Below are 22,744 nucleotides of genomic sequence, written 5' to 3'. Positions count from 1 at the left end.
CGGCCACAAACATTATGTCCACTACAAACTATTTACCCATCGGCTACAGAGTATAGAAACACCGACGAAAATCATTCCGTCGGCTACAAAAATACCGACGACAATCCAGTCGGCTGACAATCCAAGCCTTCCAAAAGGTCTGAAAAAATTTTGACCTGAACAATCTCATCTTAAACTCCCCTAAAACAATATCAATCACTGGAATATCCTTCTGATTCTTGCCTTTCCTAATGACTAATTTCAAAAGGTTATTTCTAATAAGGATTTTCCATGGTTCATTTCCCCATAGAGATTTTAACACCCATTTGGATGCTAGAGCCATTCCTTGGGCTTTAAGATCCTTCAAACCCAAACCTCCCTAACTTCTTACTTGACAACACCATTCCCACTTAACACAATGTCTCTTCTTACTCCCTTTTCCATTTGACCAAAGAAAATCTCGCAGAATTCTTTCTAACATATTCACATGGGAGTTAAGAAACATCCAAGCGGAGGCATAAAAAATATGATGAGAGGAAAGAACTTTCTACACAACTTGCAATCTACCAGCAAAAGACAAGGAATGAGTCTGTCATTTCAAGTGTTTCTTATTAATTTTTTCATACACGCATTCCCACATCTTATTGAGATTTGGATCAACTGAGAAAGGGATACCCAAGTATCTAACAATCTAATTCAGGCCAGACCAGTGCTAACCCTTGCTAACCAACCAATCTGGTGGATCAGCAAACCAACCCAACACATTAGACTTTGAAGGTGAAATCTTGGACCCGGAGGCCATACAAAAGAAATTAATCCTTTTAAAGGCATTCTCAAAATTCTCCTCTGAAAGCCCTAAGAACAAAGAAGTATCATTTGCAAACTGAGCATTAAGAAAAACTTCCCCATTAGGCAAGGAAATACCTTTTAGGGGTGGTCCCAACTCCTTTGCCCTTAGAATGTAAAACAAAGCATCCGCTACAATGACAAATAGCAAAGGGGCAATCGGGCAACCTTGCCTAATCAACCTTTCTAGCACAATAGATTCTGACATGCATCCATTCACATCAATGACAGTACTGGCATCCTTGAATAAAACATTTATCCAATTGCAATATGTTTCCGGAAAGCCAAATGCTTTAAGCATACCAATAACAAATCCCTACTCAATCCTATCATAGGCTTTCTCAAAATCTAACAGAATCATAGCTACATCTTGCCCATCATCTTTAGCCCCATTCATGGCCTCCCAACTAGTGATAAGATTCTCCAGAATATACCTCCCTTGGATAAAACCTATTTGTGTCTGAGAAACAAATTTATTTAGCAACAAAGCAATTCTTCTCACAAGCACTTTAGCAAGAATTTTATAGGACAGGTTTAATAAAGTAATAGGTCTCCAATTCTCAACCAGAGACTTATCCCCCACTTTAGGCAGTAGCTTAATAACTCCTTTATTAATGGATCCCCCTAATGACCCCTTCTTAAAAGTTTCTTTATAAACAACCAACAGCTCAAGGCAGATCCAACTTTTATTTTTCTTATAGAACTCAGCTGGAAATCCATCCAAACCAGGAGACTTTCCATTAGGAAAGGTATCAATAGCAGCTTCAATTTCCCCCACCGAGATATGCTTACTAAGATTATTCTGTTCCTCAGAAACTTTGAGAGGAATGAGTTTAAAGCATTCTTCCATAACTACTCTTCTATCTGGAGTCATCTCTGAAGAGAATAAGTTACTGTAAAAACTATAGAAAGCATTTTGCATCTCCTCAGGGTCACTTGAAGTTTATCTTCCAGCTTTCTCATTGAAGACCTTTAAAAAATGGAAACCATATACCTAGCTGCCCTGTCAATTGTCATCGGATGTGAAATTCTTGCTTCCATCCTAAGATTATTGCTGCTACTTAACTGGTTTCTATATTTTTGGTATTTTCATAATATAAGAATGTTGTAACAAATAACTAGTAAAGAACTACTAAGTAAGCCAGGATAAATTTATTGATTTGCAATTATAACACTTGCAAATTATTACAGTCAATACTTACGCAAAGTAATTAAATAAGGACCCTTGATTATTGTTGCTGTCCAATGTATATTGCATCCAGACCTCACCAAACTCCATGCTAAGCCTTGTTGTAGCAGCCCTATACAAACACTGCTTAGCAGGCTTAGCAGAATGAATTGCAGCTTCCCAGTATGGAATGCTATTATAGAAAACTCCCACACTACCTCTCAGTAAAGGCTGCCAAAGAAATGTTATAATATGCAGATAAAGAACGCCCAAGTGCAGCTCCAAAACAAGAAGCCGCAACTCCACAATGACTCCCGATAACCCCTGATAATTCCATCAAATTGGCCACACAGGGTGGGAATGTAATCGCAGACCAGTAATGCTTGATTGCAGATATCAACCACCCTCAAAGTAACAACAGATTCACACAGAAATGAAGACCAAACCCTAGCTTCTAAACCCTGATCAAACAGCAATAGATTAATGGATAATTTGGTATAGAACACCAAACTTCCAATCCTTATCACATAATTAAACCTATGAAATCATAGCACAATTCACCATATTTCAATGGCTCAGAGCACAATAGAAAATGGAGGAGTCAGTCCTCACAAAACAACAATGTTGAAATCCTCAATAGATCACAAAATGTAATAAAATCAAAGGGCAAAGGAATGATCAATCTTCATAAGGAAGTCCTTTATATAACATTAAATGAAGTGTGGCTTCATCCATGAACCAAATTGCAAGGAGCTTCATGAATACACTTTTCACTTAAATCCCCTTTGCTTTATACTTAAGCATATATTTGAATAATATAATTTATTAACTCCCTTTGGCTCCGAAAATGACCTTTTCATAAATATCATGATATTCTGACACACAAGGTCACTGTTTCCTATGCCCAAGATTTAAAACTTTCCAATAAGATTCCAACAAGATATGATACTAAGGTGACCAATATACAATACCAAAAAAAATAGCAACCTTTGCATATTTAATTAAATAATAATTAATCTTGCAAAAATGACAAAAGAAACATCATAATTGAAATCTGACAACACATGAGTGGTCCTGATGAAGAAAGATGACGAATAAACTTGACAGGGTGACTAAAAATAGATGATCTCACCAATATTCTTGAAGCCCAAACTAGAAGCTGTAAATAAAAACTAAGAGCGTCACTCAACTCCTCTAACTTATCTGAGCTCATCGGAATCTACTGTTATAGTAAGTCCCTCAAAATGGAGCCAAAACTCACTTTTGGCCATCAGAGAATCTAATAACCCCACAACAAGTTCCTCTAAACACTACTATCAACCTACAAGGACCCAACTGAATCCATCAACTCTGCCGCAACTCAAAATTGGGGACATCACATCTTTTTGGGAAAAATCATGAGCGAATTTATATTAAGAACGGTCTGCTTTTATTTGTAATAATCATTTATCATTTGGTGGTTGCAAATATCATGTTCTTTTATTTCAGTTTTCTGTATTCTTAATGTTTATATTATATTCCTTGCATAACACCCCATATAAGTAAATAGAAAAATACAAAACTAAATTATTAATCAGAAACTTTTGTGTCAAAGTTTTCTTTTTGTTTTCGAATTTGCATATTACTGTGTAATTTAAATAGGGGTTTTACATGGAATGGTATGAAAACATTTTCAACAAGTAATTATTAAATGAAATATTATGAATATATTTTGATCAAATAAGCTTAGTCAAAGAATAGATATGACTAGTGAAAAATCGAAGCCTATACATCTCCCTTATGGTATACCATCTACAGAACCTAATATTAATATAATTTTCTATTCCACTTATAAGACATCTAAATTAATACAGTTAAGAGTTTTGTCACTCAACTATTCCACTGTTTGGAACATATTTTTCTTAGCTCATGGCTAAGTAGCCAAAATACCACATGATCTAACTTTGGTAAAATAAGAACAAATATCAGGATTCCATTACCATTTGAACAATAAAAGCTTTAAAAAATGACACAAGCTATTGGCTAATCAATGGAGAGAAGGAAGAGCTAGAACCTTGCGATTGCTTGCAATGACCACTTGTTCTGGATTGCAAGAATTCACACATATTGCCTGTTCAGAAACAACAAATAAATTCAAATTACTCTCACCATCAGGATCCAGAAGTCTGAAGCAGTTCAGAAGAAATCGCTACAAAATAGTGGAAATGGATTTGTCAAACATGACTAGCAATCTCCCTCCAGATCAAACAACAAATAATGTTTCAACTGCAAAGCATGGAATAGGTAAAACTTAATATGACATTTTCATTGGCATCCATGAGACATGATGCCTATGCAACTTGTAGCAATAAGGTTCCTGTATGAGATAGCAGTTGTGCAACATTCACAGATGTCAAAAGAAACAAAATAGAAGTACTGCAGAGAGTTAGGAGCACAACACGAGAGATCATACTTGGAATCAACTTAATCATTTAGAGAACGTTGAAATAAATGTCTATATCAAAATTATTGAATTACCTCAAACAATTCTCCATTTCTTCGGTATACTTCTTTTGGCTTCTGAAAAGATTTGCTTATTTTCTCTTTTCTAGATGCTATTTTCTGTTCTGTACCCAGAACAATTTGATCATGAGATGTTGAACTCTTCACTGTGGATCCAACGGACTTTCTTCTCAGACCATCTGCTCTATTGTTTCCTAGAGCTCTTTGAATATCTCCCGTACTAGTCACAACACTGTCCTCATCATTTGACTCTTTTGCAAGGTGAGACCAACTGTCAACACCTGCCCTATTTCTGTATGCAAATTCTGTAAACCCTTTTGATTTAAGAAGACAGAAAAGATCCTTCTGAATCACTAATAATTCTGAAACTTGTTTTAAATTAACATCACTACAGTTTTCAGATGTCACTAGATCATCGATTCCCAATTGTGAAAAATAAATGTTGTCATTTTCATATTGAAAATCTTCATGCTCAACATTGTGTAAAGCTCTGTTTTGAGCTTCCCTCTTCACAAAATTACCCATATTTGAGAGCCACAACAGAATAGGATTTGGTGGCACTGTATGTAAATTTTGCCTCAAATACCATGCAAACTGCCTTATTAAGCCAGCAGAAATTGATTCCAAGGTACTTGATAATAATCTTTTAAAAAATTCTATATCAAACCCACCTGACCTTGAACAAGAACTGTTCCTTTTGGACACTTCATTTAACTGTTCCTTGATCGAAGTCATAAGACGGCCCCATAAACAAACTCCAACAAGCTGCCACCTGCTAGGATTTCCAATTAGCTGCAAATTGAACTTTTCCTGTTTACTATTTTCTTGTTGTTGATTGTCATTAAAGGTTTTAGCCGTGCTATTTAGTATTGGATATTGCTGTGCATGATCCGCAAGTGAATACAGCTGCTGATGTCCTCCTTTCATCTTAATATTTTCTGAAGAATTATCTTTATCATGCAACATAGTGGTTTTAATCAGTGTAAGTAGCATTCTTGCATCCCTTCTTAACCAGGCAAGAGCAACACAAATGACCAGGGTTAAGAGATCAAGTAACTTGAAAATTTCCTGTTGTTGTTCAAAATGTGACCCTTCATTGATCACATACTGTGTATGAAGTTTTATGTCATAAGAAATATATAGAAGCTCTCTAAGATTTAAAAAACAGTAATGATAATCAGATTCACTTTCACCGGATCCATTAACGTTAATAAGGACATCTTTTGATGAAATATTATTACCACAAGCCTGAACAACACTACTGAGAACATTAAAGGTATCTCTTGTAGCTCTCTGGAGCAGTTCGGCTTTGAAGGGAAACATAGTATGGCTTTTTGTGATCTGCAATGCATTTGGAAACTGAGGATATATAGAGGCATGTAATAGATGACACCAGAAAATTTGTCGTCCATGATGGTAACAAAAGTTCGCAAGCTGTCACAAAATCAAAGTACAAAATTATTAACCCCTCCAGAGATAAAGAAAAAGAATTAAGCAGTCACCAAACCAAAAAATATGCAATGATTGGCCACAAATTACAGTAATATACCAGCATCAAGCAATTAAAAGTTTCCCAAATTATATGACACAAGCATACCTCCTGAATCACATCAGTAATTTGTATAAAGTACCTCTGCTCAATAACAGAAAGACCTGTACCCAACTTAAGATCCACTTCCTTCACTAACACAAGATATTGAGATTCCTCCTGGCTTTCAGCACCTGTATCAAGCATTAGTTTACAGGAAGATGGATGCAAGAATCCCCACTGTGGATATGCAATTACAACCTTTGACATATACTGCATTGCTAAGTTTAGCCTGTATGTTCTTTCCATCTTTCCTGCTAAGGTTCTCGATATCCAGTTAATTTGTGTGCCTTTATTGATATTGGGTTCATAATTCTCCAAAGGATCTTCATGGCTTTCAAGGAGAGAATGTTCTTTGAATGATTCCTTAAAAGGAAAATTTGTGGAAAGAGAAAGACACTCCAGGGCTTCAACCTTAGACCAAGAAAATAATAATAATTTAGTGGACTAAAACTCCTTTGGGAAATGAACCCTACGGACATGAGTGTAATATGTGGAAATTAAGAATAATGGTAAACAAGGATAGTATCCAAAAATCAATATCAAATATTGTAACAATTCTCCAGCAAGAAGATAAAACAAAAGACACAAAATTCTAGATAAATTCCATGTTCTATATAAAACTGTTCTCTATTTAGTATCAAACATTCATTTAATTGTTTTATAAATTTGAAACTCAAGAAAATACCATTAATATGTCACAGTGCAACAGGATTTTAAAAATGCTTCAGTGCATTCCACTTAAGCTACAAGTCTAATGAAGTGCCCAAGAAACTTACTGGAAATCCAGACCTTTTCAAGGCATTTGAAGTCTTCATAATAGCCCACCTTGCTAAATAGGTTGCCTTACTCTCCCCTATACTTCTCTTTACACTATTCTTCATAGCTAGCATTGCACAGAACTGGCCAATGTTAGAGTCTAAACATGCCAAGTCGGCACTTTCAGCTAAGCCAGACAATAAGTTGTCCATCTGCATGCTTTGTTCTGTGCTCATGGATGCTGTGGATGGTTGAATCAACTCATGGAAAGCTTTCATAGGATTTCCAAGTAACCACTGCAACAACATTATAAAGCGATTTTCATTTCAGCGAAAAGGTTAGCACATATAAAATGACATCCAGATTATCATTGAAGAACTTGTATAATGTGTTATATCCAACTATGAATTGAAATGGTAGTAAGTCATCAGTATAGCTGTAATATTGCACCAGAAATCCTAAGTACCTGCAACATGCTTGCAAGCCAGTAATCTTTCCTTCCTTCTGCAGTCGGAAGAATATGTTTTGATATAAGGTCCATTGCCAGTGGTCCATTTGAACCCTCAACAAGACGGCAGATCACTAATGCAAGTTGGTCATCGCCTAGATTTTTTGCACAAACAGAAACTGCAGAACTAGGATCATCGCCAAGCAAGAAAAAAGCTACTGCCAGCTCAAACTGGTGCCTTCCCTTCAGGACATAGGCATTCTTCAAAGCAGCAGCTTTATTTTTCTCTTCCTGTAATCCCATATTGACCAGGATGTGAGTTATGATCACGATTAAATTAATAGATTGCAGAAAGCTCTGTATGATATGACTCATGATTGTAATGAGCAAGATTCAACATCAAGGCATGCAAGAGGCAAACCTTCAGAGAACCATAATATAAAGATAAAATATCCACTATAGAGTAATATTCATTGGAAGGAGATGCATGCAATGACTCAAAGTGCATGTGACAAACATAAGTCAAGCTGAATAAGTGGAATCAGCCAATGAATTGACTGTTGCTGAAATAGGGTTCAAAGCTCCTAGTCCATAAGCTTTTAGTAAGCCCTTGTGCAAACTTGGAAGAAGTTATGAAAAAAAATGAGGTGATGGTAAAAGTTCAAATAGAATTTCGCAGAGAAAAAGGTCTCATTATTTTTCCTAAATGGTAGATGGATGGTAGAAATCACACGTCAATCAACTTACTAGTGGTTCTAAATGGACACAGAGTTCTTGATGTCAATTGATGCCTTCTCAAAGTGTAAAATGTCAAAAGATTCTGCAATACATTGGTAAAGTGAAGAGCACACGATTATACTAAGAGGGGGGGTGAATCAGTATAATAACAAGTTTGTCAATTTAAACTTTCATCCAAACAATTAACTCCAAATGCTGAAATGAACAATTATGCACATGAACACAAGGACACAATGTTTTACGTTGAAACCCAATGTAGGAGAAAACCACGGCAAATAATTGCCTTCTTATATGAACTGTTCTTTTTACAATGTTTTGTAGCCTTTGACCTACTAGAGGCTCCAACCCCTATGTTTATGAGCACCAACTCACTAGAAGCTCCTACTCCCACACTTCGCACGCTCTGACCTACTCAAAGCTCCAACTCCCACTTTTGTCTTTGTGAGCACCAACCCACTGCACACAAACTGTTTTCCACCTTGATTATATTGCTCACTCAACTGATCATGGACAATTAATTCATCTTCTTCGGTCTGATATTTATATCTGCATAACTTCTCATTCACCTCCACTCTTTATTCTATTATTTATATTCTGAAATAACCGCCTTTTATTTTTCTATCTTGTGCTTTGAATTTATTCTTTGATCTCTATTTACATGCTCTTTAATTTTTCTCTTGCTTTGATGCCATACTTCTGATGTATATCTGTATGTATATAAATCAGATATTAATCTGATTATATTATTCCTTTATATTCTTCACATACTTCCTTGGACATGCTCCTCACGTTCTTTTTACTCAAAACTACTGATCTGCTTCTCATATTCTTTTCCTTCACATTGACTCTACACTTCCACTTCTAACTTATCTGTTTTTCAATATCCTTCTTGTTACATATATCCTTTTAGGGCCCATTTGGCTGCGGGCAGAAGAATGGAGAATAGGCATGTAATATTGGGAATAGGAATGGCTATTCCAATAACAGCTATTTTTTGGAATGGGTATAAGCTCATTTTAGAGGCAAAATGAGAATATGTATTCCTATTCCCTATTCTAAGTGACGAACCAAACAGAAAATAAAAATCGTATTCCAATTTTTCTATTCCTATTCCATCAACCAAACGGGCCCTTAGTTTAGGGCCCATTTCGCTGTAGGAATAGGAATATGTATTCTGGAATAGAAAATGGGGCTACGTATTCCTGTTCTCTGTTTAGTTCAGCGAATATTTGATGGGGAATTCGCGGACCCCAAAATTTATGTTTTCTAAAATAAATAAAAGTGGAATAGGAATACATATTCCAATACCACCTATTTGGGTGGAATTGCAAAACCCCATTTTTGGGCCAAAATTGGAATACGTATTCCTATTTTACTTCGCATTCCAATTCCATTTTGGTGCATCCAAATGAAGAATTCAAAATTTTAAGAATTTACATATGCCTATTCCGCTTGTATTCCCATTGCCAAACGGGCCCTTAGAGTTGTGACTCTTCAAATGAAAAAGTCATAATATTAATTCTTCTTCATAAATAACACCTTTTTGACTTTTCTTTTAATTAACGCACATAATGAGAATATCTAACCAAACAAGTATGTTTCTATTAAATACAAACACCTTTTCTGTTGCTGTCCAACATCCTTTATATTTAGTCACAGTTTATATAAATTTATTGTTTTGAAGATAATCTGCGACAATAATCCTTGCCCAGTTCTGCGGACGCACTACTGAAAATGAATTAATGTTTAATGCTCCTTATCTGATTTCCACGGTGTGAACATTTTGGTCAATTGGTTTGCTTCTTAAGATTTTCCTACAGCCATCAACGCTTATCGACCCTTCTCCAAATTGCAAATTATTAATGTTTTGATTTTGCAAACTTATGTTTGCAATCTGCATATAACTATTCGATTAAACTACGAACACTATGGGTCTATCGATGCATCAACCATTTATGATGTCGTTGTCTATCGCTGACCATATTATCGTGACTTTGTTCAAACCTTCATACCACAACATATTCTGATCTTTTATGGCTGCTTGGTCATCGTGGTTGGTCTCGACGTGTAGAAAACTTAAAGGTCTCTTTGTTATACATAAACATTGTCGTGCCCTTCATTTCTTTGACTGAGGAAATTCTGACGTGGCATGGTCATCTGGTCTTTCATAGATGTTCAATAATTTCTATTCTATATGGCTAATATCAATAGATATTATAAATCTCGATTGCTACCACTTTGAATTTAAATCCTTCTCTTATTTCTTCGTGATTGCCATAAGTCCATTTTCAAACCTCTTAATATTCTTGCGATTGCTGTTGACGCATATGAAATTTAATCATTTTCAGACTTCACATATGGCTGTATCTATTACTGCCTTCACAACCTATTGCTGAAGTCGTTTCATATTTTCTAAAAATAAACAGTTGCTGGTTTGAAATGTAAATTCCAACCTACCGCTCATTTGCATTGTTCTAAATAATGACAATACATTTCTCTTTCATGGATCTTTTAATAACAATAACCACTGCCCCCTTTGAATTGTTCCTTTCCTCTGTCTTTTAATCGCTGCCTTCATTTGCTTTGCCATATTTAGGATTTTGACTTCAACAAAGTTTCTGGAACATTTGAACGGTGCCAACTCCTCTGTTATTATCACTGCCATAACAATTCATCGTTGCATACTCATATCCTTGATGAACACATAGGAGCACGACACAGTAATTGGTATGGAACATTTTCTCTGTTTGATGCCACCTGCCAGTGCTGAGGATATCCGTCCATCACATTAACTTATGACTACAACATATAGGTGTCTAATTTTGTCGTACTTATCATAGCATATAATCTTGTCACCGTCTTCTCTCTGAAGACCGTTCATTAGTTGCTGCTGTCTATACGTCTGATTAGAATTTCTCCACATCATTGAGTGTCAACATAAAATATGTTTGTCTCGATCTGAAGTTGTCCTTTTCTAATCATTGGTTGATAAAGATCACCGTCTTATAATATTGCTACATTTCTTGTCTCTTGGTCAATACTCTTATCCGACTTCCTCGTTTTACCACCGTCTATATTCATTGATTACCTTCCTTTATCTCTGACATGTCATGAATTATGCTTCTTCCTTACTTGCGTGGCACCTTATATGCTGACTGGAATGTTTCATGACAAAACACATCCTTTTATTATTTTCATCTATTGTTTACTGTCTGGTTTAACTACTATATATGAAGCCAATCATTGTTCTAAAGGAGTATTTGTAAAACCTTCATTATATGTCATTCTCGATATTTTAATATTATAATCAAATGCATTGCTATCAATTATATATTCCAATCAATGTAAGGGACTCCATAGAACTGAATTTGATTGCCTGTTGGTAATCTTGAATATGATCAAGCCAAGCCACTCATGGATCCTTCATAGCTCCCATCTCTTATTTGTATTAATGATAATTTAGTATAACATTCTTGTTAAAATATTCTCACCAAACTGTTCAACTATTTACTTACAGTCTTACTGAGATGAATGACCTACCTTTGACATTAATGACAATACTTCCATCATAAGAAATCATGGAAGTAGGCATAGAGAGTTTTTATCAAAATTACAACCAACACTGCAGCAACATATTAGCAGTAGGGTGACTTATTTGCAAAAAGAAACTACCATATGGTGACTCGTGCCATTCATTGTTCTGAGTTTAATCTTCTACTTGAAGAATAAGCAAACTTGGATGTGTGAAAACTATGATTTAAAAGGCAAAAATCACCACCAAATACATCTTACAAGCACCCTAAGAGACATCATTTATTAGCAGTTGCAAATTTAAAAGGGCGCACTAGTAAGTTTGCTTCTTTCCGTAGTTTCGTAGGAGAAGACTTGCCATATTCTTTTAACGCTGTGTAATAACCACCACCAACAAAATTAAAGTTTTTAAAGGAAATAAATTGCAAGGCAATGTCCTTGTCACTTTTCAATTGCCCAGATCCCAAGCTGGGTGAGGCTGACAAAACAAGGTGATAGGACCACACCAACTATCTGGAAAGCAGGGACTTAAAAGAAAAATACTCTTGGTGGCAATGCCAACCAGAATTTTACTTCTTCGTTGGATTGTGCTATGCAAGAACTGAAAGGAAAACACTTCAATGTTTAGTAAATGGAGTTTAGAATTACAATGAACAAATACACTTCTCACAAACATTTTTACTTATTCAGTGCTAAGTGCAATTACAACAACTATAGCTTCTTCCATTTATTCAGTGGTGAGTGCAATCAGAACCACTTCTACTTATTCAGTGGTCAGTGCAACCACAACACTCATGAGCCACAACCACTTTCACTTATTCAGTGGAGAATGCAATTACAATAATTATAGCCACTTCCACTTCTTCAAAGATGAGTGCAATTATAACAGAATGTGGAGTGACACTACTAGTGGTACACCATCCAAGGGATTACAAGGTTAGATCAAATGCATTACAAACATAATATAGAAAGATCGACTGCTAAATGTGTTGAGAGAGTCATTTAAATTATGCCTTTCATTGAGTGTCAAGTAAGAGTCTAGCTAACATAGTTTAAAAATTAAATATCAAGATACAAAAAGAATTCTTTAAAAGCATTTACAAAATCTTTATTTCTAGGGGGTAAAAACAAATTTCTCTTATGAGAATCTGTAATCTGTTAAAAGTAGCAAAAACAGATAAAATACATGACTATATAAATCTTCTGAAAGAAAAGCACCACAAAACTAATACCTCAAAATTACGTGCCAAAAATCCAACCAAAGGCTTGTCCTTTTCATCTCTGCTCAACTTGAAAAGCCCCAATAAAACATTCCGTCGATTCAAAGCCATATATAATAGTGCACAATCCTTAGGATCTTTTCTTTTCAGATATTGTGCCCGAGCAAGTTTCTCCATCTGCAAAGTACCTACAATCATTATTTGGAAGCTCTTCTCTAAAGAAGAAAATTGGGTATATCTTATAGCAAGATCCGGCACATAAGCATATGCCAATCAATTATTTGTGAAAGAAAATAAATCCTTATAGGAACCCTGAAATGTCTACTAAGAAGTTTCTGGTGACCTAAAGCAAATACAATGCAAATCTAAGATATGACTACCCATTTTGGAGATAAGAAACCAAATGGCAGAACATCTAAAACAGCTTTGGAAAGACTAAATTTTCCCAGTTTCATCTAGACAAGATACTTTACTCATCAGTTAGTGGAATAACCAGCAAGAAATAACTCAAATAAGAAGATAAAACAAAAGCTACACAAGAAAGGGATGTTGCTTCACGAGAGTCACATGAGAGCTGATGGGGCATGGCAGCACAAAAAAATTGGGGGAAAAATCGGCGAACCAAATGATTAAGAGTTTTCGAAAAAAATGAAAAAAGTTTTGGATATCAAAAGGTAAGTTTTTTTTTTTTTTTATAATTTCATGTTAATTCAATAGTTAGAGATATACAAAGAAAATAAAATGAGAGCTTAGCCCATGAATCATGGAAAACAGAATTTTATCATTTATGTTCATATTGCTGTTTACATTATGTTTTGCAGTGTGTATTATGTACCGAATAAATTATAATGAAATGCTAATAGGTTTCAAATGATATTCTAACACACAAGACCATTGTTTCTTGTGCCCAAGATTTAAAACTTTTCAACCCAGTTCCAACGAACAATGACAATCAGGTGGTCAATATACAATACCAGCAAAAATAAAAACCTCAGCGTACTTAATTAAATAATAATCATAACTCACCCATCTTGTGAAAATGACTTAAGAAGTGTCAAAATCAAAATCTGGGAGCATAAGTGATCCTGATGAAGAAAGACGATTAATGAACCTGACGAGGTGACTTACTAAAAATAGATGCTCCCAAGATTCTTGGAGCCCAACTCAAAAGCCAAAACTAAAAACTAAGAGCATCACTCAACTCTTCTAACCATCTGAGATCATCGGAACAATCTATTGACTTGCTATAAATAGTAAGTCCCTCAAAACTCACCACTGGCCACTGGAGAGCCTAATAACTCCATAACGAGGTCCACTAAACACCAATATCAACCTACAAGGACCCAATGATGGATTGAATCCATCAACTCCGCCACAACTAAAAAATGGGTACATTGCAGATTATGGCTTTGGGGTTTGTAGTTAGGTGAAGAGAAGGAAATTGTCAAAATGGTGATAGAAACCATTGTTCCAAGAGAATTTCTTGGGGTCATGGATAACATTCTTGAGCAGTCAATCCTAAGATTGGGGATAAATCTGTCTAATCGACAAGGTGGATCGGAGAAGATTGAAGGTACCAAATACACCCCATATGTCTGGCAGTTTGATGAGAAACATTGGAGGCAAAGATTCAAGGAGGCCCCCCGTGGCTGGTTAGTACTAAAATTGGTTGTAACGATTCACTTCCTGGATAAGGACATCAAAGAAATGAAGCAGGCGAGTGGATGGACAGAGGAGGACGATAAGAGAATGAACAAATGGCTCCAGGCATGCAGAGATGAACAGGGCAGGAAGAATGATGTTGGGATGCCTAAGTTCAATGAGGCGAGACTGAATGAGTGGTTATGTGCATGTAATGGCGAAGAAATGAACACAGTGTAGCACTAGCAAGATGAGGAAGCTAAGAACGTAGGGTTCCTATAATGTTGTTTGTCTCTGGGTGATGTTTTATGAAAGTTGAAATTTTCTGTTTATAATGGGTCTGACCTTTTCTTGTAGACTGTGTAATGGTTTCTGGGGGTAGTGGGATGAAAGAATGTCATGTTTCTTTTTTTTTAAATATGTAGGCGTCTCTGTAAATGTCAAGGAAGGGTCCTGGTGATTGTGTCCTTTTGGCTCTTAGTTTAAATGTTAAATGTTAATTGTAAATCATTCAGAACTGATCTTTTGTTTCTTGGGGTCCCAGCAATTTTGGAGTTTGAATATGAAGACGTGGGTGGTCTCTGTTGTAGTGCAGGGCTAAGGTTTAGGCCGTTGACATCTTTGTAGTGAAAATTGAAAATGATCATGCCAAAAGTGGTGGGGATGAGTTTGATGGTGGAGCCGGATGGTGGTGTTTTGTTCAGACAATTGATCTTTAATTTGTAATGCTTTTACTTCATTAATAAAATTAATCTTATTACTGAGAATAAACATAGACTAAATTGAATCTACAAAAAAATTGTGCTATCATAGTAAAACCTAGCACAATTGATTTACTATAGTATTTATAACTTGAATAAATAACATATCAGCATGCCAAAAACTGACTCAACAAGGTTGAATGCTTATCAAGCTTTTGAGTTTGAGACAGATAATGATCTCTAGCTATCATTACAAGAAGAATGTCACAGCCACACAATCAGAGTTTCCTCGAAAACATTCACTACAGATTTCTTCATGCAAGATAACTCCTTTGTCATGGTTAGAGCTAAAGCAGCATTTGACTGTTAACATTCACAAATATATTGATAGTACCAGCAACTAATCTCAATCCATTCTTGCTTAAAGTTGATGAAGTAAACTGTGTAATCATCACAATAGTTTGCAACAGATTTCAACTGTGAATACATATCGGGGTGTTTACAAAAAATGGAGGCCATGTAGCTGGTGCACAGCAACTAGGTTACAAGTGTAATAATGGTATTGATGGAGTCAAATTATAATTGCATCAATGACATAAGTTTATACGGGATGTATGCAAAAGAGGAGTTATTGCTAGTACAGATAACAAATTCTAATAAAATGTCTCATCCAATTACCGTTTCGAAGACCTTACCAGGCTGGTTTTGGTGTATTTAAAAACACTTTGTTTAAAAATTTAGTCAAAAAGAAATAAAATTCTATCAAAAAGAAGGAAAGGAAACAACTGTAAAGAAAAGGCAGTTCTTACCCTTGATCGAAGTGAAGTCACATTTGTAAACCAAAACCCCACTCCTAAACTTTGCAATGCAGGCCAGGATAATTCATCTGACAGGCATAAATCAAGCAAAACATCCTGACAATTTGATTGACAAGCCCATGCTTGTGTCATTGACTTTACTTTCAGTTCCTCAGCTGTTGCAGCTCTTCCCAATTTCCGCATTAAAGAAAGTCGTCTAAAATGCACCAACATCCAGAACCTTTTGCGCAGAACAGTAAACAGAACCGTGAGTGGAGATTGTAAGAATATTGAGGAAAAGCTATTAGCACTTTGGTACAAGATATATTCTTGCAGGAATAAAGTAAAAAAATTATAAAAATTAAATAGTTTTGGAAGGAACATATGAATTGGAATAAACTAATAATTTGATGGTGACAGTACAGATTAAATTTCATACTCTATTGACAGTTTGAAACAATAAATAACGCATATCTGAAATAATTGTGGCTACAATAATGAATCGATACATTTTATTGTAGCCTAGCAAAGATTCAAAAGGCAATGAAAGAGATTACTTCTGTTTTCCCAGGCAACAGGCAATAATACCATATAATACCGATTAGGGAACTAGGCTCTTAAATATTATCTACAACCACCAGATGAGCCAAATTCTATGCCATACATATTTATCACATAATTGATTTTATTCAGTTGAGAGAACCATATTGTGGTTGTTGCGGCTGTCATCTTAAGTTCATATTCTTTGGACCTTCAAATAAACAGGCACCACAATACAGCCAAGTGGGAGTGTCATGGTGTTGCCAATTACTTTTCATTTCAGAAATGCATTTAAATATTAATAAGAAAAAAATGCATACTAATTCTAAATTCAATGTCATTTTATGTGCATTAAGTGGCCACATAAATAATTGGAAAACTAATTTTGAAAAGAATATAAAGCTTTCAGGACCTACAAAGCATGAGACAACATTTGATAGGAAGAACCTCCTGCACTTATAAAGTTTAAATCTAAGTTAACAGTTTGGGTATGGGTGTGGGTGTGGGTATGGGTGTGGGTGCAGGAGCGGGCATCAGAATCTAAGAGAGCATAGAAAACCTGGGGTATGAGCATGGGAATCTATGTGTGTGTGTGGGTGTGTCTAAATGTATGCGTGTGTGAGTTCAATATTAAAAATTATAAGAACAGTGATACTCACAATTGACAATCAATAGAATATTTAAATAGATTATATCCATAAATTACAAAAATAACAATAGTCTAGTCTCAAAATGTCGTTACACAATGAAAATTCAAAACTAGATCTCAATATAACATCAAAAAGTTTCATCCAGATTAATCTTAAAATTAAATATTTTACTCTATACACATTTGATTATCAATTTATCATTCCTACAGTTTACACTTAATTGCTTACATTGATTTAGTAGACTTGGATTAACTTTGATGACAACGTTTTTTTCTTACAACACTAGTTATAGATAGCTTGAAACAGAAAGCCTTCATTATTTTTTACTTTTGGGGAACAAAATATTAGACACGACTTTACCATGATAGAGAGTAAACTTTTGAGTACGGAGACCGATAACAAACTTCCGCCCTTCGCTCTCCATCGAGAGTGTTTTTCTTCAAATTGTGATTGACCCTCACTGTCACCATCCCCTGTCAAGCATGGCATCATATCATTTCTTTTTTTGTGGAATCACCACAAAGTCCAACATGAATGGTTGTGTTCCTATAGTAACCTATTTGACCATTAATGTCCTCAAGGGTTTGATTCCCTATTGGCCTACACCTAGTAAATTGAAAGTAGGAGGCCACAGAGTTGGTTTTCCGAGTTTCTTCCACATCTCCTCCGAAAGAACATTTACCCTGGACCCACCATCTACAATGGTATCCATTAGAATAGCTTTGAGGATGCCCATCTCTAAGACCCCAAGGTGTCAGTCATTATTTACTGGGAGCAACATCGGCTCCATTGCAGACCTAACAGGAAGATCAGTTCATTGTGTGGTACTAGGTTGTGCAGACAAGGTATTCAACAATGTTGTCCACAACTGAGGCATGGTATGAAGGAGGTCTTGGAACTTGATTAGTGCCTTTATTTGTAACATCTTCCTTAATATATTATGCTCTACTTCTATCTCCCCAGAAGTGGACACCTTCTCATGTGTCTCCTTCTGTACCTTTATTGTTTTCTTAATCTCTTCTCTGGAGTACTATACCCTTTGCTTCTCAATACAGGGATTGAGATATGTTGCTTGCTTTGCTTGGGCATAAGTGACGACTAGTACCTCTTCTTCACCCATGCTTCCTTCAATGTTTAGCAGGTTAACATTAGGTTTTGAGCACTTAACATCCTCATGGTCTCCAGAGACACACCATCAGCACAACTTCTATGGTGTGTCCTTTTGACAATCTCAAGCAAAGCAACCCCACTGTTTACATGCTCAACAATGGATCATCAGTTGTCTAGTAGAATCATATTGTATCCAACTTTTGTTCTTGTTGTCATTATTTCATCTCCCTTTGTGCCAATTTTTTCAAAACCCGCCTGATGATGCATTGTCTTTTTGTCTGTTGGCATGTGTTTGCTACCTCGAAGATGGACAATTGTCTTTGTGTAAAGAGAACTTATTGGCTCCTTGTCTTCATGAATTGTCGGCAATCCTTGTTGAAATGACCCATAACTTGACAAATGTTGCAGAATGCTCTTCAATGGTGAAACCCTCTATGTGCCCGTTCTACCTTTAATCAATGCACCATAGTTCCCCTCGATCACTTTTGCCCAAACTCTCTTTCATAGATTTAAACTCCCTCGTCATTTGTTCCATATCCTTTAAAAGAGCATGCACCTTCGTTTTTTACTCATCGTCGTTGTTACTCTCTTCAAATGAGTCATCACTCTCGGATGAGGACTTGCTCCTCTTCTTAGAAGTTTTGTCTTTGCTTTTAAGATTCATGGCTCTATCGTAGGCATCAGCATAAAACATGGGCAATACAATTTTCATTTACTTTCGGAGAGAAGGCTTCAATCCCTCCACAAACCATCTCTTTTTTAATCTGTCAACAAGCTGGCTCTCCATCTTCCTCAGTAATTCCTTCAACCTCCAATTGTAAGCTCTCATGGTTTTCTTCTTCTCCTACTTCGTACTGTAGATTCAGAAAACTATTTCATTATCATCTTGAAACAAGCGTAACAATATAAAAATTCCTTCTTCAAGTTATCCCAGGTACTTATATTTGTCCATATCGAAGTACCAATCAATGGAAACTTCGTGTAGAGTTGTTGGAAACTGTTGGACCCATTCATCTTCATCAGTTACTCCATTCCTTAGCCAAATTGTCTCACATGTATGGAAATGTCTAATGGGGTCGTTCCTGTTGCTAATAAATTTTGGTAGTTTTTATTTCTATATTGTCGTCCTTCTACTAGTGTTACCTCTAGTTGGTTGCACTCCCAAACTGTGTGGCTTGGACCATGATGGATTGTGCTGACTATCCACAGACCCAACCACACTGTAGAGATGAGAACAACCATATGTACTTGAATTACTATCACCAACTCCAACCTCTAATAAGCTGTCCTAGGTGTGCAGATAATGCAAGTGATCTAACTTGCAACTGTCGATCCCATCTGCAAAAGATGGTGCCAACCCATCTCATAATGGATGCTATGAAAATGGAGTCAACCCACACCTATGTGAAACCAAATGCTCTACTTGTGGGTTGAAAGAGAAGTGATGAGCACTCCTCACAGTGTAATGCCGATAAAAACTCCCAATCTTTGTCAAGGGCTCCTTAGTGTCAAACTAGGAATCAAAAAATGGCTCCAATCTCTGACTCCAAACAACCGGTTGGGCAAGATCCTAGGCAACCCTCTTAGCAAACCCAACCATAAAATCCCTGTGGGGAAGCATTGTAGACAGAGTCTCTACAATATTTCCCACCAACCTTCGAATAGCATGACAGCCTTGAATGAGAGTACCCTCAGACACTGTATGAATCTTCTCGCACATCTAAACTCTCCAAAAGATACTCCCTGAAAGACTCTATGCAGTAGAAATTAAATGTGGAAGCATCAACCTGCTCCCCTATGATCCACAACTGATTTCTCTGAAAATGTGGCACTACCAACTATCCAATGCTACCAACTGTATGAAATGAAGAAATAGATTCGCTTCTAGCAAATAGAAGCAAATCACCACGAGAGCCCATCTCCACTAATACTCTTACTTCATCCGTACCTACTGCACCCATATCCGAAATGGATGTGTTTGCCACATCATCACACCCCTCATCCCCAACCGTGGAAGGAGACCCACCACCAACCACAATATGCAACTGAACAAGATCTGGTTGGTGTCAACTATACCAACTCTAACTCCACAATAACCTCATCCAACTATGACTGTGACTCCTGAAGAGCCAACTGAATACACTGAAGAGAGTCCACAGTCACCTCAAGCTCCTAGGTGAGCTCAACCACCTCCTCCTCTTTCTCTAACAAAATCTCATAACAGGTGCTACCACACTCCAGAAGGTAATCCTTGTCAGCAACTAACTGTGAATAGTTGTGCTTCAAGATGCTGGTGACCTCTCAAAGTGCATGAACCTCTGCTAAGGAAAGACTACTCTCACTATGCTCATCTGGCATAGGAGCACCACAACTAGATGTAGCTAGCATCTAATGGATAGCATCATAATGCTCAAGAGCTAAAGAAATGTCACTTTCACTCACCTTCAACTGACAAGTCACATGATGCCTTTGTAACCCTTGATTCCTATGCAAGCTCTCTATCTTACTAACTGCACTGTGCTATGGAACTAAATTAGAACTTCCCACCACAAGATTGCTCATACGTGTGCTATCATCCTAGCACAACTTTGCATCCAAAATACAACTACTATGTACCTCAACCAACTCCTCATCCAAAGAAATGGAAGCCCTCGTAGTATCAATGCCCTCACATGTCTCAACTTCCACCTCAACAGTAAGATCCTGTAAACATCGATTCGAGGACCCATCCAAAACCTCCTTGGAGCCATCACCCAATATCTGATAAGGGGAGTCATACCCAATGATGCTCATAGCATCATCAAATGGATCATTAGATGCGTCCATACTCTCTGCATCCAAATCTCCCAATAAAGCCTCAAGTGTTGGCACCTGACTCTGCACACATGACTCAACGTCAAGCTATCAATCAATAATACTAGAGCATGAACCCATATATACTAACTCCACTTTAACACCCGGATCACCAACATCATAGATGGGTGACTACATATGTGCCTCGGTCCCACCTAAGGAAGAATTGCCTCCTACACTAGAGCAACACTACGATAGCTGACATATAAGTCTCCAATAATAATCCCCTCCGCAAGAAAGCCTGAAGTATCAGTGATAACAACTGTGGGAGCCTTGATGTGTTGAAGCTCAATACCGCTATCCACCAAGGGTACTGACACATCTACTGATTTCTATGAAACAAGTTCATTATCAACACTACAGATAGGGCTAGCAGTTGTTGTACTAAATAGAGGTACATCTAAATCATAGAGACCTGTCGAGGCAAACTCAAGCTTCCTTCCTATCGACCTTCTAAAGGCAGAAACCATAAAGTTGCTGCCCTCTCAACTATCTCCGGATTCAACAAGCTCTCTACCATCCTCTATTGATGAAGCTTAATTTTTTCTATACTCTCTCTCAAGGAATTTAATTTTTTGCTATCTTCCTCACTACTCCTCCAGCTCTCGGAACTATTTGGCCTCTTGTATCTATCCATAGCTAGAATCAACAAGAGTGCTGATCACTTTAATTACAACAGAAAATCTGAAATAATAAATATTTTCCTACCCCACAGGATGGTAGGAAACCACTCTGATACCAATGTAATACCCCTCAACAAGTGGTAGCTTAATTAAACATCAATTTTTCTTCACAAGATTAATGGTTTCAGATTTCATCAAACACTTTGCATGAAATCTCTATCTCGCTGTCTTTTATCTTTAGATTACTTCCGCTTGCTTGTAATGGTTCAAATTTAGTTTAGATGCATGCAAATGGTTATTAAATGTCCAAACAAAGAAGCTGAAGTACAAATGCAATCTTTTTTTACCACTTAAATACATACATATGATTTCAGCCTGTGAAATGTGCATCTACAGTCAATAGGCACTTTTACTAACACTTGGCATGCAATCTAATGATTGAAACACATAACTATAACTCTCATGAAATTTGCAATTAAATGAAGAACCTGTAGGTGACTGCTGTAGATATCAAATTGCAGCAGATTTGTACGAGGAACAAAGTACAACAATATGCTCCCTCCAACTTAAGGCAGATCACAGTTAGCATGTAATAGACGCTGCCCCAATAAAGAAAACATCAAACTCCAAAGGAAAACGCAGGTCTACAAATTATAATCTCTATCTCTAAACCCTTTCGAATCAGACCAATTCACTCACAAACATCAATTTCTCTTGCACAATTGATGCAGTTGAGAAGACAAATCAAATTGCTATACTTCAGCAACAATTTGCATTGCCAATTTTCAGACAATCTTCCACTATACTTCAGCAATGGATAACAAATCCTCAAAATAGACCTTTATACTTCAACAATGTCATTGGTAAACATTGTGTAGCCGACGGGTTGATGTCATGGGAGATTTTGTATTGTGTAACCGACATCATCGGTGATTAGTTTGTAGCGGACATGCTGTATGTAGCCGACGGACCCCTTCTGGAAAGTTTGGCGGAGAGTATTTATACCCCGTCTGGGATCATTGTAAAGCATCTTATCTTATCGGATCTTAT

The 22,744-nt window shown here is 36.6% G+C and overlaps 1 protein-coding gene across 5 annotated transcripts in view; it reads right to left on the bottom strand.

Annotated features, from left to right (window-relative positions):
* LOC149563971 (transducin family protein / WD-40 repeat family protein) overlaps positions 1-22,744 on the bottom strand; it is a 221,185-nt gene that overhangs the window by 145,669 nt on the left and 52,772 nt on the right. For all 5 annotated transcript variants that reach the window (XR_016364136.1, XR_016364137.1, XM_089827078.1 and 2 more), the window contains exons 4-10: positions 15,931-16,159; positions 12,792-12,956; positions 7,309-7,581; positions 6,863-7,138; positions 6,093-6,497; positions 4,511-5,929; positions 4,047-4,103 (exon numbers count right to left, since the gene is read on the bottom strand). Coding sequence is in view for 3 of the 5 variants with exons in the window: in XM_089827078.1 (XP_089683204.1) it covers positions 4,047-4,103; positions 4,511-5,929; positions 6,093-6,497; positions 6,863-7,138; positions 7,309-7,581; positions 12,792-12,956; positions 15,931-16,159 (2,824 nt within the window). In the remaining 2 variants the exon portion in view is untranslated. The remainder of the gene's footprint in view (positions 1-4,046; positions 4,104-4,510; positions 5,930-6,092; positions 6,498-6,862; positions 7,139-7,308; positions 7,582-12,791; positions 12,957-15,930; positions 16,160-22,744) is intronic.

The sequence above is a fragment of the Cupressus sempervirens genome, chromosome 4 (assembly GCF_028749045.1).
Source record: "Cupressus sempervirens isolate cs-2001-9-10 chromosome 4, ASM2874904v1, whole genome shotgun sequence".
Taxonomy (NCBI): domain Eukaryota; kingdom Viridiplantae; phylum Streptophyta; class Pinopsida; order Cupressales; family Cupressaceae; genus Cupressus; species Cupressus sempervirens.
The sequence above is the reverse complement of the archived record's forward strand: the minus strand, read 5'-3'. Positions and strand labels throughout refer to the sequence as shown.